General features: G+C 51.3%; 2 protein-coding genes and 1 non-coding gene across 8 annotated transcripts in view; 2 read left to right on the top strand and 1 right to left on the bottom strand.

The window, feature by feature from the left end:
- Positions 1 to 16,863, top strand: part of LOC142821594 (uncharacterized) — a 184,784-nt gene that overhangs the window by 40,572 nt on the left and 127,349 nt on the right. The window lies entirely within an intron of this gene.
- On the top strand, positions 3,542 to 3,614 carry TRNAF-GAA (transfer RNA phenylalanine (anticodon GAA)). The gene has a single exon. It is a non-coding gene; the product is annotated as a tRNA-Phe (tRNA).
- The window catches only part of LOC142821610 (uncharacterized), a 12,597-nt gene continuing 7,579 nt past the window's right edge, over positions 11,846 to 16,863 (bottom strand). For 3 of the 5 annotated variants that reach the window (XM_075913117.1, XM_075913121.1, XM_075913120.1), the window contains one exon: positions 11,846 to 15,322. In XM_075913117.1, coding sequence (XP_075769232.1) covers positions 13,884 to 15,322 — 1,439 coding nt within the window. In that variant the 3' untranslated portion in view covers positions 11,846 to 13,883. The remainder of the gene's footprint in view (positions 15,323 to 16,863) is intronic. The other 2 variants (XM_075913118.1, XM_075913116.1) reach the window with 2 other exon arrangements.

The following is a 16,863-nucleotide window of genomic DNA, read 5'->3' as shown; positions in this document are numbered from 1 at the left end:
ACTAGGCAGGAAACAGCTCTTGGAGCTCGGCTTGCACCAGATTTGGTAGTTTCCCAGCACATCTCACCTGGGAAGAGGTGACTTGTTCTCCTTCCTTCTTACCTTACGTCTCCGTTCCCTTCAAAGGTCTCCGCTGCCTCGGGACCCGCCTCCTCAGGGCGCTGCCCCTCTGCCACTGGGCTGGGAGTGGGAGACTCCACAGTCTCTGCACTTGGGCTGAGAAGTCTCACGGGGACTCGTCTGTTGATGGCGTTAGTCAGCCCGATGCCCAGCTGGATCCATTCCATAGCACTGCTCGAGAGGGAGCTTTACAAGTGCCCAGTGTCCATTGGTATTTTCTGGGGCTCTGTGTAGGGCATTGGGCTTGGCCATCTTTTCCACGGGAAATGCCTCGTCTTTGGAACAGCAGCTCCCAGGAGTTCATGGAACTTCTTCTTCTCAGCTTGGGAAAGGGACGACTAAGGGGAGATGGGACAGAGTTTTATGTAATGATGACAGGGGTACAGAAAGCAATAAGAATTTTTTTTCTCCTACTGAAGACCCCCGGTGAGAGAATGAAACTGGTAAGTAACCAAATGAAAAATAAACCAAAAGGTAGCATTTTTGCACCCAGTGGAATTCCTTGCCAGTGGATGCTGTGAAGGTGAACAGAACTGGATAATTTAATGCAGGAAAGGTCAATCAATGGTGTTTAACCTGGATGGATAGGGAAGGTGTCCCTAGCTGGTGTATTCTAGAAGCTAGGAATGGGCGACAGGAAGGATCACTTAATGATTGTCTGTCCTGAGGATTCCCACTGGGCAATGGAATTGGCTGCTGTTGTGAGACAGGATCCTGGGCTAGTTGGGCAACTGGCATGGCCCCGTCTGGTTGTTCTGATGTTCTGTTTGGTTTCTGTTCTCGGCCCCTTTGGGCAATGGAAAATGGAGCCATGTCCTGAATTCAGCACTTTCATGACTGAGACCTGGGTTCAATTCCCAGCTGGGGAAACCAGCCTCAATTCTCACATGACAACTGCCTAGTCATTCATCTTACCTTGCTGTGACCCAAGATGTTCACTCAGGGCCCCTTTCCCACCTCTCCCTCAGGGCCAAGACAGGGCCTGCCATTTTCACAAGCCCTTCAGAGGGGCAGAGCTGGTCACTCAAACTGCTCCTCTCCTCTCCCATGTGGGCAGCCCTGCAGAAAGCTCTGTGGCACACACAGCACTAGCCCAGCGCACAAGATCCATTGGTTCAGTTTGGTCGTTGAAGGAGACAACATAGAACTGGCTCCAGCCCCCACTCAGTAACCTGGGGAAATGACCCACCAGGCCTGGGCCCCTCGGAGAGGCAACGATTCCCCACTGGCCAGGGCAGAGCCTCCCTCTGACACAGTCATGGAGCCTTCTCCCCCAGGTCCTGCCTCCCCCTTCACTCAGCTCTCACTGCTCGGTGCTGCCAGGGAGGGGCCTCACTGCGAGAGCCGCCTGGGCAGGTTCCTGCCACAGAGACACGTCCCAGAGCAGGACGGATGCTCAGACTGACACTGAGTGTTGCTCAGCGCTGGGGTGAGACAGGGAAGGACAAAAGGGTCTAACGGCGCCTGCAGCCTTTCAGAACAACCCCCGGCCCCACCCCCAAGTACCAGCCCTTCCCTCCACGCTCACTGGGCTCCACCGGGCACTCCCTGGACTCTGGCCTCCCCGGTGCCAGCCGAAGGGCTCTGGAGAAGACATGGCAGCTCTGTGGAAGGATCTGGGAGTGGTGTGGGTTCAGGAGGGGGGCAGAGGGTTTGGTTTACATGGGGCACCAGTGCATTGAGGGAAGGGGAGGTTGGGGTGCTAGAGGCAGGCTCTGGCTGGGAGACTTACCTGGCTCACTCCCGTCCAGTAGCCCAGCACATTTCTCAGGCAGCCTGCCCTGCCCCCACACAGGCTGCAGGGGGCCATGTGGGTCAGTGAATAAGAGCCTGAGTGGAGGGGGGATGGTGCTTCACATGGCCAGAAACCAGCCAATGGGATTGTGCCAGGAGCAGGGATACTAACAGCTTCACTCAGCTCTCAGGGTTTGTCTACACAGTGCGCTTGTTTTTCAATAGCTTGTGTGGAGGCAGGAAAAGGGAAGAAGGGAATTTGTGTGCAGCCATCTTGGTCTTGTTAACAAGAGAGCAAGAGTCAGGCTAAGTCTGTGGCCTGACAACGCGAGATCTGTAATTAGACGCTGCCTTCGCCTCTCGCCTCCATACGGAGATAAGGATAGAACGCTGACTCTGGTAGGGACCTTGAGATAAGGAGCATCTGGGTGGAACTAAATAACTGTTAGCCATTGGTGTTTGTAATGGGAAGGAGACTAATTGTTATTGTTAGTATATCTAATAGACAGTATATAAACTGCTTCATAATTGCTTGTATTCGAAGATCTGCCTCGGAGGGGGGGGGCTTCCCCCCCCGTCCGAACCAGTTTTTCCCTTGCTGCAGCTCGTAATAAAACTGCCTCTGGCTACTTGTTGCTTACAAACTCAGAGTGAGGACAATGTTTTCTTCCACACTTGTTTCAAAGTAGCACGTCCACACTGCAGGGAAGCCTCGACTTAGAGCCCCAGGAGGCACTGGGGAGTAAGTACTTTGACTGGCCCTGGGCAGGAGCTATTTCAAAATAGCTGCAGTGGAGCAGCCACACTCCGACTATTGCAAAATAGCTATGTTGGAAGAGGCGCTATCCCTCGGGCAATGGGGTTTACAGATTTGGAACTAAGCCGTGGTGGCTTTTGGGGTGAGTGAGTAGGAAGAGGAAGGGGTCATTGCAGCCACTTGGCCCTCTGCTTGCAAAAACAAAAAAATGGGAACCTGCTGGTCACTGGAGAATGTGGGTATCAATCCCACTACTGCTTGCTTGCTAAGCAATTGCTCTACCACTTGAGCTAATTCCTCCACTGCCAATTTATCGAGCCTTTTGATGACTCTTCCCTTCGCCACAGGGACGTCTGTCTTCTAGGTCAGTTAGTTGATAGAGGAGGAGAAGGCTCCAACAAGGCTCCTCCTCGCACTCATACTTGTGACTCCCATTCTCCCTCTGACCTCAGGAGCAGATCTCAAGGAGACGCCCTGCAGCAAAGCCATGGGGGGTCTCTGAGATGGCTCCTGCCCTGCAGCCTGTCCCACCTGGCCACTGTCATGGACTCTCTGTGAGGTCATCACCACCCAACCTCCTTTAGCCAATAAGATGAGGGCCTGCAAAAGGCCCTTGTGATGTCACTGCCACACCCACCCCTCCCCTCCCAGGCTAATGTCCTGCCCCAGGCAGCCCCTTTGCATGGCTGAGCTGCTCCCAGGGGTGAAAGTGAAACATTTCTTTCAGGGCCTGTTCTATTGGGCACCACCCCTTGGGCCGGGGGAGGTTCAAGGCAGAACCAAGGGTGGTTTCAGTAAAGCTACATGTGAATGGATCCATCTAGCAACCACTGCCAGCCACACACACAGGGGGAGGTTTTTGTGGAAGTGCAACATGCAGTGCAGACATATGTGGCAGGGGCTGGGGCAAGACAGCCAAGTATGTCAGGTGCCAAAGTAGCTCAGTGGGGCGAGCATTAGACTGAAGATCTAAAGACCCCTGGTTCAATCCCAGGCTTTGGCAAAAGCCCTCTTTCTTGAGGCTTGTCCCTTCTTTGGCTCCTCTGTGAATAGCCCAGCTGTGCCTCCTGGAAGGGCCTTGTCTGCCCTGCTGCTCCACCTAGGAGCCAGCAAGTCCTGCCCCTCCTCTGCCAGGGAAGGGAAAAGGAGCTCTCCTTAGAGCAGCATGGAGCCAGCCCCCTCAGAACACCTGCCCTTGCTCTGCCAGCTGATCTATTGAAGCTCCTCTCTCCCTGCTGCTTTGTCCATCCTGGCAGGAACTGAATCCTGGAGTCACCCAATCAGGCTGGTGCCCAGTAACCCCAGACAGACGTGCACATCCGCACGCTGGCAGCAGCTGTTGTGGGACTCTGCAAATCCACTGCTAGACCTGAGTCCCCACATGCCAGGCAGCCGGAGGGAGGGCTCTGGGGTCTCAAGCAGAACAGAGTCTCAGGCAGGGGGGCTCTCAGCAAACTGGGCTTTCAGAGCACAGGGGAAGTTTGGGGGTTGGTTGCTTGTCTCCTTACTTTGTCCCATTTCCTGTCTCTTTTCCTGAGCTGACCCAGAGGCTGAAAGGGACGGTGGCTGCTGATGGGTGGGGCGGGGGGGAGAAGAAGGACCCGGCAGAAAGAGGGTCAAGAGTCCAAACCCCTCTGTGCCCGTTGGCCTCAGATCGTGGCCACCCAGCAATTGCTCTGATGAGGCCATCACCGGTGGCCTGTGGGCCTAGGCGAGCTAGGCAGCTGCCTAGGGCACCGCTAGCCCGGGCGCCCGATGATGACATCACGGCCATTGACCACAGTGCAGACAGGGGCGCCAATTGCGCCGCCCCGCCTAGGGTGCCATCTGCTGCAGCCAGCCTCCGGCCACTCCTGGAGACCATAACATATGATTCTAGGTTGTATCAACAGGTGTGTTGTAAGCAAAACTCGTGAAGTCATTCTGCTGCTCTACTGTGCACTAGTTAGGCCTCAGCTGGAGTACTGTGTCCAGTTCTGGGCGCCACATTTCAAGAAAGATGTGGAGAAATTGGAAAGGGTACAGAGAAGAGCGACAAGAATGATTAAAGGTCTAGAGAACATGACCTATGAAGCCAGGCTTCATGAACTGGGCTTGTTTAGTTTGGAAAAAAGAAGATTGAGGGGGAACATGATAGCGGTTTTCAAATATCTAAAAGGGTGTCACAAGGAGGAAGGAGAAAATTTGTTCCTCTTGGTTTCTGAGGACAGGACAAGGAGTAATGGGCTTAAAGTGCAGCAGGGGAGGTTTAGATTGGACATTAGGAAAAAATTCCTAACTGTCAGGGTGGTCAAATATTGGAATAAATTGCCAAGGGAGGTGGTGGAATCTCCCTCTCTGGAGATATTTAAGAACAGGTTAGATAGACATCTGTCAGGGATGGTGTAGGTGGAGCTTGGTCCTGCCTTGAGGGTGGGGGGCTGGACTCGATGACCTCTTGAGGTCCCTTCCAGTCCTATTATTCTATGAAGGGGGAATTATCACTGCTTCTGTCCTTTGGGGTGGAATCCCAGCTCCCCCAGGGTTCAATGCAAGAAGACAGCCCCGCAGGGACTGAAACCCACTGCTCCATATGAGGTTTGAACTCACAACTTTAACCTGTCTTTTGGGTGCATTGTCTTACAAGTACCCAGTGCTGACCAATTGCACCACTAGAGCCACTTTTGAAAAATCTTTCTACAAAGTCCTTAGATTGAAAAAGTCAAGAAGCACAAAGTAGAATTGGAGGAGAGGGGCAAGAAGATTGACTCTCAGATTTGCACAAACCAACACCTCACCAGCAGGCCACACTGAGATTTGAACTCAGATTGCAGAAATTAAAGTCCTGCCCCTTACATCATGGAACCATCACACAGCCCCATGTTTGAGTTTCTCTGCTGGTAGCTGATACTCTGCTCTCCTTGCTTTTTCCATTCAGTGGCTTCACCTCTCCAGACCCTGCCCACCTGTATGTGGTCTCATGGGAACTATCTAGCTCCCTCTCCAGCAGAGGAAGGAGAAATGTTGCCATGTGTTACACACGTTGGCACCGTACAGACCCCAGTCCTGGGTCCCCCTGCCCTGAGCTCCATGGGACAGGGAGAAACTCCAGGAGATAGTTCTCCTGGGATCACGTCGCACATGGATCCAAAGGATGAGGGGACCCAGACTCACCCTGTGGCCAGGGATGTGGGTTCCTAGAAGCTCCCACCTAGAAAGGACTCAGCTGCGGGTGGGGAGGGGGGTGTCAGGAAGAAACTGGGGAGGAATTGGATGGCAGAGGAGTTGCAGACGTTTCTGGGAGGGGGCGAGTGCAGCTTCTTGGGCTAAGTTCAAGAGCAGCAAAGGAGCTGCTGGACAATCCGCATGGCCCATGGGGAAGAGCTGTTCTCATGTTTCAGGTGGTCAAGTGTAGCTTCTCCGCCATTTGGCTGTGATCAAGCACTTCCTGCCTATTGGCAAAGAATGGTGAAAGTCCCAGAGGTGGGACCCACTTGTGCCCATTTTGGGGTATTAAAGAGATAACTCTGTAAGGAGCTTCATCGCTCCTTCTTCATTTTGCATTGGCTGGGAATTGAAACCAAGTCAACTGCTTGGAAGGCAGCTATGCTCACCACTATACCACCAACACCTGTGCCTGTTTCCTGGAATGGTTGTGGAGTCTGGGATGGAGACACCTGGGCGGCAGCAGCCGCAGCTTCAGGACAACAACCCTGATGACCAGCAGCGCCAGGATGAGGATTCCAGGAATGCTGTGATCCTCACCCTGGAACCAGTCCCCCAGATGCAGGAGGCCTCCCAAACATCTTTGGGCACACGGGAGGGAACATCAGGTGAGTGCTATGAGGTTGCAACACACACAAGGCAGGGAGGCAGGAGCACAGGGGATGATGCACTATCGTGAAGCGTCATGCTGATCGTAGGTTGGGGGACACCACACATGACCGACCCCATAGAGGGCCGTCCTCCCCCCACCATCTGTGCAAGGCACCACCTGCTCCTGCAGACAGTACTGCCAGAGAGTAATTTCCCAAAACTTGAGGTAAAGCCAGAAGGAAAATGGGGATGTAGCTCAGTGGTAGAGTACTTGACTGCAAATCAAGTGTTCCTTGCTTCAATTCCTAAGTGTCCCCTTAAGAGGTTGAGCAAATTCATTTAAACCTTTGCAGCTCCATGTGTCACATCTTGGATTTCTGTTGTGCAGGGATTCTTAAACTGACCACAAACCCCTAATGTGTTCCTGCATCAATGCATGTAAACCAGGCAAACTCATCTCTCAACTGAAACCAGTTCAAACCTGCTGTGTGTCTGGTTTCTATTCCCATCAATTCAACAAGGCTGAGATCTGAATGCCCATTGGCAGGTCCTTGGTCTCCATGGGCTGTGCTGTGCAGAAGAACAAGAACCACGCCTAGCGGGGGAGGAATGGCCACGATCAATCTTATGGAGTTTGATTTAGCAAGTCCAACTAAGACTCACGAAATCAGATCCAGAGGGTACCCCACCAGCGTCCAGTACTTCTGCTCTTTGCTTCCTTTGGGTTCCTGCAGCAGGGACATAGCCAGGCTCAAGTGAAGGAAGCCAACTCTCACTACGTAGGGTATGTTTACACTTGCACCCTCTTTCCAAAAAGGGATGCAAATGTAAAGATTCAAAACTGTAAATGAAGCTGGGATTTAAATATCCCGCATTTCATCTGCATAATCACATGATGGTGCTATTTCAAAATAAAAAGGCTTTGTAGATGCAGTTATTTCGAAAGAAAACCCTTCTTCCAAAATAACCATTACACCTCATTTTATAATGGATAAGTCACACAAGGGAGGCAGCAGGAGAAACCCACCCCATCACACAACCTCCAGGGCAGGGGAGGCCACACCACATGCCTCCCATAGGTGCCTGGCCTGACTCATCTTACTTCCCCAGGCTGGCACCCAGGGGCATCCTCAGCTGTATCACCTCCCTCCCCGCCCCCGCCCCCCATCACATAGGAGTTGGGCTCATTGCAGGTACAGGAGCTGCACTTATCTGGACACCAAAGAAAGCCACAATAGGCGAAAAGGCTGTAACGCTGCCTGGCTTTGAACCAAGAACCCTTTGGGGAATGAGGCAAACTTGATAAACTCTACACCACAGAAACAGCTTTGAAGGGGGCTCTTCTATACTTAAACTTGGACAAAAATTCTGTTACTAACTCTTTGGCCAACTCAGATTGCTGCAGGGCAAAGGAATTCTCTGTTATTAATTCTGTGCCCTCAGGAAGGGACCAAACAGGAGGAGATTGGGCTCCCATCTGGATCTCCAACCCAAACCCTGAGACCCAGGGGTTACCAAGCCAGATCATCAATGTTTGCTCCACTTCTCCTTCTCCATCACTTTGCCAAACCTCAAAGGCAACTCTACAATCCAAGCGGCTGGGGGAGATGTGCATGTCAGAGCCGCTGTCCACTGAGCTGTAGCTTTCTGTGCCCAAGGAGCCAGACACCGCCAGGGCTGGAGGGAACTGGGAGTCAAAGGTGTTGTCTGGGACGATAGAGTAGAACCATTTTATGACTGCTTTTTTGTGTTTGTTTGTTGAGCTTGGTATGATGGCTTAGCTGGTTAAATCACTTTCCTTATCAGTAAAAGATCCTGGATTCAATTCCCCCGGGTGCCTTGTTGTAACCTTTGCTCACATTTTCCTGGGACACAGAAGAGGCCTCCCCAGGCCACCCATGGCACTGCTGGTTCAGGAAAAGGCTGATTGGGGAGGAGTGTTGGGAAGAAGGAAACCACAAGCTTGGAGCAGGTGCAGAGGCTGCTGTACCTGGCACTGGCAAGGCAGGGCTCTGACTCCAATTGCTGGGCCAGGAGAGCCAGCATCACACACTCTTGTGATTCCCTGGGGGTGTCAGTGTCTAGAGATCCTGTGAGTGCAACCTCTGCAGCTCCTGCAGCCACAGAGAGTAACTCTTCTTCTCCCTCCCTTGGGATGGGCAATGGCAACACATGGAGCAGCTGGGAGAAAAGTCCCAGAGAGCGGACCCATGGCTAAGCTGCCCAGGCACCTGCCAGGTTCGGGGGAGGTGAGGGAGGCAGCCCCTAGTGGTGCCTGGCCAATATGTCTGCTCTTCCCACCATCCCGCCTTACATAACTGGAATTGGCTTCCTTCAGTCGAGCTTGGCCATGTCCCCACAGTGAGAAGCCAAAGGGAGCAAAGAGCAGATGTACTGGAAGCTGGTGGGGATGCCCTCTAGGGTTGATTTAGTGAGTCTTAGTCATTCCTCCCTCGAAGGAGGAGAGCAGTGTGGACACACCCTGTGTGAAAAGAAGGGAAGAGGACACTCCTGTCACTGGGGAACAGGGTGCATGGATCCCAGTCTTTCTTGCAAAAAATGGAACAGCTGAGCACTTTGCAGAGAACAGGCCAGAGCCCTGCTGGGAGGAGGCTCTGGCCATGGACTTTCCTCCCCTCTCTGTTACCTCCTGCACCTGGGGCTGAAAGGGATGCTGGGTGCCCAACAGTTCTGCCCAGCTGCCCTCCCCAGTGGGAACAGAAAATGCTCATGGAAGGGCTCACACATTGTCCCCAATGCACTGGCCTGAGGGCCTGAATTCTTGCTGCCCCTGGGTGCACCCAAATGCCCCTTCTGGGGGGGCAGGTTCCTCAGCTCACACCCCTCCTGTCTCACTTGGTGCCATGAGAACAAAGCTTGCAAAGGGGTTTGAATTCCCTCCATCTCCCCTTCCTGCAGCGCTAAAAGAAATCCTGAACCCGGACGCTTCTCCTGTCGCTGGAGAGATGTCCCTTTTATGGGGTACAAAACAGTATACAGCCTGGCTAGCTCAGTTGGTAGAGCATGAAACTCTTAATCTCAGGGTTCAAGCCCCATGCTGGGTGAGGCCCTTCTTTAACTTACAGTCTCAGTTTGCAAACAATTCACTCTCAGCTTTCACTAGGGTTTTAGAAAGAAAAAGTCTAGTCCTGGGGTCCAGCTTTAGTAGAACCAGAGAGAGAACAAACTCCTCAATACTAGCTATATCAGCCCAGCGAGGAGAAAAAATAGCCCTCTACCTGCTGATTGTCCCGTCAGCTTCTGTAGCTTCACCTCCTTCCACAGCAGCTCCAGCTTTGAGCTACAAATCTCAAGAGGCTGGTGAGGAAATGAGGAGCTGGCAGCTCGGTTGAGTCGCTTCCATGAGAACAAGAGGTGGAGAGTTCACAAGCTGCATTCCTCTCCCCTGCAGAGCAGGGTGTTAGAAAGAGCAAGGAACAGAACAGTTATCCAAGTTTCACTACCAAGTTGTGTTTCTGGTGTGAAGTGGTTATCATGTTTGCCTAGCACAGATAGGGCCCTGATTCAAAGCCAAGCAGAAACACAGGCTATGTCTACACTTGCAGATTCTTGCGCAAGTATTATGCAAATGAGGCTAAGCGTGGAATATTGCCAAGCCTCATTTGCATACCTAATGAGCCACCATTTTTTTCAGCAGAGGCTCTTGCGTAAGAAGGAGCATCTACACTGCCACCTTCTTGCGCAAGAAAAACCTTCTTGTGCAATGCTGTTACACCTATTACTTTTCAGGAAGAACAGCATTGCGCAAGACAGTGTAGACGCTCCTTCTTATGCAAGAGCCTGAGTAAAACTGAGTAGGGTGAGCAGAGCCCCCCCACACCTCTTTCTTCTGCCAAAGCTGGTGGGGTGGGGTTGGCTGAGTGGAGGCAGAGTCCTTTGCCTGTCTCAGGGCATCTCAGGCTCCTTGCATCCCAGGAAAAGAAGGGGGCTCCAGGTGGAAGGAAAACAAACAAAACTAGTTCCAGTGGGCATGGGATGGGGCTCTAGTTTGGCCCAGATGAGTCAGGAGCATCTTGTGTAGGTCCCATGGTGTAAGAGGCAGCACTCCAGACTCTGAATCATACAAGCTGAGTTCAAATCTCAGTAGAACCTGCTGTGGTTGGGCTAGTTGCTACAAACCCCTCAAAATCCATCTTCTTTGGCTTCTTGTCCTGTAGGTTCCATAGAGAGGAATTTGTGCCCAAGTCTGAGAACACCTACCCCTGTGTCTGGCAGTCTGTGAGGGGCTGGGGCTCTAGAGATGCAGGGTCAGGCCTACATATGGCTGTACCTGCCTACATGTGGCAGCAACAGAGAGTCCTGAGTGCAAAAGGCTGAAAATTCAGCATCAAACCTGCCCCCTGCTGTGGGCCTGTAAGGTGACCACAACACTGCAGTGCTATTCTGGGGTACGGAGATACCTGTAATACTATCCTGTGTGTTAAGTGTCCCCTGATTTTGAAATGCAATGGGCTCACTATTCCAATGTCCCTGTGAACCTCATTCCATGAGGCATAAGGGACATTTCAGAACAGCAGGTTATTTTGATATTTAGTGCTGTGTAGACACTAAAGCGTATTTGAAAATAAGATCAAATTGACATCTTCTGTAGCTTGAGTCTCTGAGGCACACAAGAAACTGTAAAAAAGCACAGAACCCATGGGGAGATAACAAGGGGCTTTGTCACAAAGTGGAAGGCATAAACACAATTTGCCACGTAAACCCCCATTTCTTGCATATATTCAAAATCATAAAATGCATAGTCCTCCCCCTACTCTGGAGACAAGATGTTATACATGTAAGACTCGTGGCCTTCTACGTTGTCTGTCTTTTGGTAACACTGGTGATGGAAGGGAGTAGGGTTAAGAGCAAGGCCTAAGGGAGGGGTGGGGCATCTGTCAAAACAATACAGTGATGAAATTTATCAAGGCGTTTACTACTGATACAGCACTTTCTGCAGGCTGCCTTCCAGGCTCTGCAGGAACCCAACCCCCAGGGCTTCTTGGAGACCTTCCTCAGGTATGTCAGGGAGTGACTACAGGACCTGGACATTGCCCTCAGCACTGCAGGAAGCTACATGGCACACACAGCACTAGCCTAGTGCAGAGTCAGGTTGGCACATTTGTTTCTACCCTAGAGCCTAAGGAGATCACAAAATCCACTAATTCTGGAACCCCGGGAAAGCAAATCTGGCCTATGGGAAGCCCTGAACCTCAGTCCTCCCTATCTCTTCCCTTCACCTTGTGAATGCCAGAAGAGTGAGGTGTCTCATCATTGAGGGATGGGGCTTTGGGGAGGAGTTTTTTTGCTTCTCACTTGTGTGTTATCCAACTGATTTTTCTGTGGGTTAGTGGCCCCCAATGCAAAAAAGGTTTTCCACCCCTGCAATAAAAACATTGATTTTTTCATATGTATTGGACATAAATATTTTACTTAATTTACAATAAAGTTTGATCAACTAACATGAGTTAAAAGGTTTAATCTCTTTAATAATTTAAATGCAACTCCCCAGATGCAGCCCTAGCAAAATGGCTTGACTAATTATGTAATTAACAGTGAGTTTCCATTAGCAACAGTAGTGTACAGAAGGTTTACAGAGGGCAGGGCTGTGATGGGCCAGGCCGGGTCTGGGCACCTCTGAGGGAATCCACTCAGGGCAAATTGCTCAAACCCAGAACTGCTTACAGCCCTTGACTGGAGACCTTTCTGAAATAGGCCACAAACCAGTCACACTGAGCACTTCTTCTGCCAGTCCAGCCCACAGGAACCCTCATGAGCAAAACTCTTCAGATACCCCAGCTCTTCCTGTGCCACAGTCAGCCCTGGGCTTACACGCAGGTGAGGGGTTATACAGCCCAATCTCTCACCCAGAACAGATCCACATGGTTCCAAAGAACCAGCCATGAATCCCTGGTCAATTTATACTATAGATCTTACCCATAAGATCACAGTGGACCAATCGTTTAGAATCTAAAGGTTTATTAATACAAGAAAGAAAAGGTTGAGAGTAAGATTGTTAAAGAGAATACATTATATACATCAATCAGCAAGTTCTTGATGCAGGATCTTAGTGGAGATGTTACAAACTGCTAGCATAAAAGTCTTTGGCATACACTGTACGTCAGGATGGGTCAGCAGTCCTTCCCGTGTCCCTGTCCTTAGCAACGCTGCATCTGGGATAAGAAGCAAGACTGAAGACAAGCTGGAACCCCCCTCATGGCATTTGATATTAATTTCTGGTGTCTCCCAAGCTGGAGCTAATCACATGGTCAAGTGTCCTGTCTGTTTCATATGCCAGCAGCCACTGTGGCATGGCTGCTTTGCAGCTTTCCACACTCATTCCCCAGGTGTGTATTGGCCACCCGGAGAGCCATTGTCCTTGGAGCCGTACAAATTAGCATAGTCACTCATTGGACATTCCGTCCTCATGACAGGCAGTCCATACATAGCATCAGCAGAGCCCATATTCATAACTCCCCATACTAACTCCAAACAAGCACATGAATACCATACATAGAATGAGCACAACATAAGCTTTCGTTTGACATCTCACATGGCCCACTTTGTACCAAATTTGGGGCAAACAGTTCCCCGTGATCACAGCAGTTATCTGTATGTGCACCTTAAAATCCAATAATGTGACAAAGGCCTAAAGAAAGGGTTGGGGTTTTGAGGAAGGATCTGGGATGCAGAAACAGGCAGGTGTTAAGCCTTGACAGGAATAAGGTACAGTATGTGGCCAGGAGAGACGGTGCAATAAAAAAGGAGGCTGTCAGAGCAAGCTGGGGGTGCTAGCTGCTGGGGGAAAGGGAATTGAGGAGATTGGGAGGGGATATCCGGGGGATGACAGCAAATATTACCTGGCTTTGGGCCCCCTTGCAGCAGCATCTCCAGCCACACTGTCCTGGTCACTCCAGAGGAAGGCTCTGCTGCAGAAGCAGCCACACAGACTAGGACCAGCCCTGAACACTGGAGGCACCACAGCTGCATGCATTCAGTCCAGGGCTGGAGGAGTTGCTGCTGCAGCCATGCAGCCCAGGACCAGCCCCAGAGGCACCCCTGACATGGCCATGTGGCCCTGGAGGCCAAAAGTGCAGTGGCAGCAGTGCCTCTACTGCCAGCCTCAGGTTGTGTGGCAAAGACTCAGCCTAGCGCTGTCTCTTGTCTAGTAGCTACACAACATGAAGAAGAGATGGGGCTAAGCTCCTTCCCCTTCAGCACATGCTCATTTGGAGGTGGTGCCTGTCACTGCCTTGTGGACAGGATCAAAGCCTTAGGAGGCTGGATTCTGCCAACACAGAAAATTTTGCTCACCCCCACTATAGGGTTTCTTACCTGCATGGGTTCAACTATATGCAACAAGGCTTTAACTCTTGCTATAGCATTTCCTAAAGTCAGAGCAGTTGAAGGATTTCTCTCCTGTAAGAGTTCTTTTATGGATAACAAGGTACGACCTCTGATTGAAGCTTTTCCACAGTCAGAGCAGCTGAACGGTTTCTTGCGCGTGGGTTTTCTTATGTCTAACAAGGTGTAAGCTCTCAATGAAGCTTTTTCCACAGTCAGAGGAGCTGAAGGGTCCCTCTCCTGTGTGGGCTCTCCTATGGCTAACAAAGTGTGACCTGTCACTGAAGCTTTTTCCACAGTCAGAGCAGCTGAAGGGTTTCTCTCGTGTGTGGGCTCTCCTATGGCTACCAAGGTTTGACCTGTCACTGAAGCTTTTCCCACAGTCAGAACAGCTGAAGGGTTTCTCTCCTGTGTGGGCTCTCCTATGGGTAACAAGATTTGACCTGTCACTGAAGCTTTTTCCACAGTCAGAACAGCTAAAGGGTTTCTCTCCTGTGTGGGCTCTCCTATGGGTAACAAGGTGTGACCTCTGACTGAAGCTTTTCCCACAGTCAGAGCAGCTGAAGGGTTTCTCTCCTGTGTGGGCTCTCCTATGGGTAACAAGGTATGACTGCCGACTGAAGCTTTTCCCACAGTCAGAGCAGCTGAAGGGTTTCTCTCCTGTGTGGGCTCTCCTATGGATAACAAGCTGTGAACTCTGATTGAAGCTTTTCCCACAGTCAGAGCAGCTGAAGGGTTTCACTCCTGTGTGGGCTCTCCTATGGATAACAAGGTCTGACCTCCGACTGAAGCTTTTCCCACAGTCACAACAACTGAAGGGTTTCTCTCCTGTGTGGGCTCTCCTATGGGTAACAAGGTGTGACCTCCGACTGAAGCTTTTCCCACAGTCAGAACAGCTGAAGGGTTTCTCTCCTGTGTGGGCTCTCCTATGGGTAACAAGGTGTGACCTCTGAGTGAAGCTTTTCCCACAGTCAGAGCAGCTGAAGGGTTTCTCTCCTGTGTGGGCTCTCCTATGGATAACAAGGGTTGAGGTGTGACTGAAGCTTTTCCCACAGTCACCACAACTGAAGGGTTTCTCTCCTGTGTGGGCTCTCCTATGGCTACCAAGGTTTGACCTATCACTGAAGCTTTTCCCACAGTCAGAACAGCTGAAGGGTTTCTCTCCTATGTGGGCTCTCCTATGCCTAACAAGGTGTGACCTCCGACTGAAGCTTTTCGCACAGTCAGAGCAGCTGAAGGGTCTCTTTCCTGTTTGGGCTCTTTCATGTTTAATAAGTGTTGCACAGTCACTGCAAGCACAAGGTGAATGTTGATGAGGGATTTTCTTTTGAACAGTTTCTGTGTTTGTTTTCAACCTTCTCCTCCTGTGACTGGATTTATCCTGTCCCACTCCTGGATGGTTTCCCTGCTGCCTTTGTAGGCTATGCTGACTCATACAGGTTTCCTCTTGCTCAGGACTCTGAGAAACATGCCATTCAGATCTTCCCACTAACATCCCACATGGAGCCATTCGCTCAGGTCCTTCCTCCTGAAGACTCCTCTCACTGTTCTCATTCAGCATCTTATCACCTGCTGGGATAGAAAGAGAAACCACACAGGAGTCATTCCCTGTGCTGAGCTGAAATAAAAAATTCTGAATGGTGAACAGAAAATGGGGGAGACACCCAAAGAATGGCTGGAAAGATACAATAATCCTAAGCTGAGTTCACCCTGCTCCCCCATAACTCTTTCCCCACCCAGCACTCTCAGACTGGAGTTGAAGACAGGTTGAAGGGCCAGTCAGACTTGATGAAAACACACAATCAACATCTGCTATGCAAACACAGAAATTGGTTTGAGTCAGTTTAGCTGATTTCGCTCCTGTGTGGGTGTCACTGATGATCTCCTCTTCCTCACAGCCTTGGAGATCTGCAATCTGCACCTCTTCCCTTTGCTCCACCCAAGAGAGCACATGAGTTTTGGAGCCTGAAAATCCTATTTGGGGAGCAATTAACCGAGTTCTGATCTTTAAGGTCTGTGCCATTGCTGCTGCCAAAGCCAAGACCTGAGTCTCCTACCCAGAGAGGCTCCTTCCCAACCTTCCAGAGACTGGTCTCTGGCTGGTACAAGATCCCAGGACATACTAATGCCATACTCCCGCTGCACCACTACCATGTTGGGAATAGCCCAGCTGACTCCCATGGGGAACTGAGTGCTCTGCTGCACTCTTGGAGGATACAACTCAGTCTCCCTTAGGGCCTGTTCCATACTTGGGCAGGACTGCTCATATGGGGAAAGCTCTAGGACTTTCAGGCCTGACAGACACCCCTATCCAGGACTCATATTTGAGCTGCCACAGGTGGGGTCACTAGGGCTGAGAGAGAAAGGATCCAGCAGAGTTCTAGAGCCCTATGGGCTCTACCCACAGAGCTCTTGGCTTGGGGCTGCACTTGCCCTGCTCTTGGGCTCAGGTGCTCTACTTGAGCCGGAAGGAGGCAGGAGAAGTTGTTTGATCAGGAGAATGAATCCTTGGCTGGCCACTTCAGACCCTGCCTATGCTCCATATTCCTGATCCTGACTGACTGTGCCTGGGTGCCCACAACAGGTGTCAGTCCTGCAGACAGCCAGGATAGTACCGGCCTGTTCCTGTGGCCAGCCAATGTGGAGACAGGCTGGGCTGCTTCTCTGCTGCTCCTAGATGCTCCTGCAGCTCAGCTCCCCTTCTGCAGCCTTGGTTCAACTCTGCCAGCAGCGGCAGCTCTCCTCTTGTGGCCAGTTGGGCCTGCCATTTGGTGCCCTTCTGGCTTGCACAGAATCTACCAGAGGCAGGGAAGGACTCTGAGTTGGCACCTTCCTTCCAGGAGCTCAGCACAATAGCATAAGGGGACGCTACAGAGACTAAGAGCAGCTGCACCCAGCCCCACAACTCTGGTACCTGCCGTTCCTGCGTAGGCCCTTCCACTAACACCTCCAACCAAGGCACGACATGGATAAGATGGTGGGAACCACAATGAGACCTTGGCTGTGGGAAGAGCAGCACCACTATTATGTCACTGAACCTCCTCTCATACAGGAGCCAGGATTACTGGGGCAGATACTGCTGATATTGGGGATTCAGGCAATGAGGGACCCTG

This window comes from Pelodiscus sinensis, chromosome 31, assembly GCF_049634645.1.
Source record: "Pelodiscus sinensis isolate JC-2024 chromosome 31, ASM4963464v1, whole genome shotgun sequence".
Taxonomy (NCBI): domain Eukaryota; kingdom Metazoa; phylum Chordata; order Testudines; family Trionychidae; genus Pelodiscus; species Pelodiscus sinensis.
Note: the sequence above shows the minus strand (reverse complement) of the source record. Positions and strands in the feature narration are given on the sequence as shown.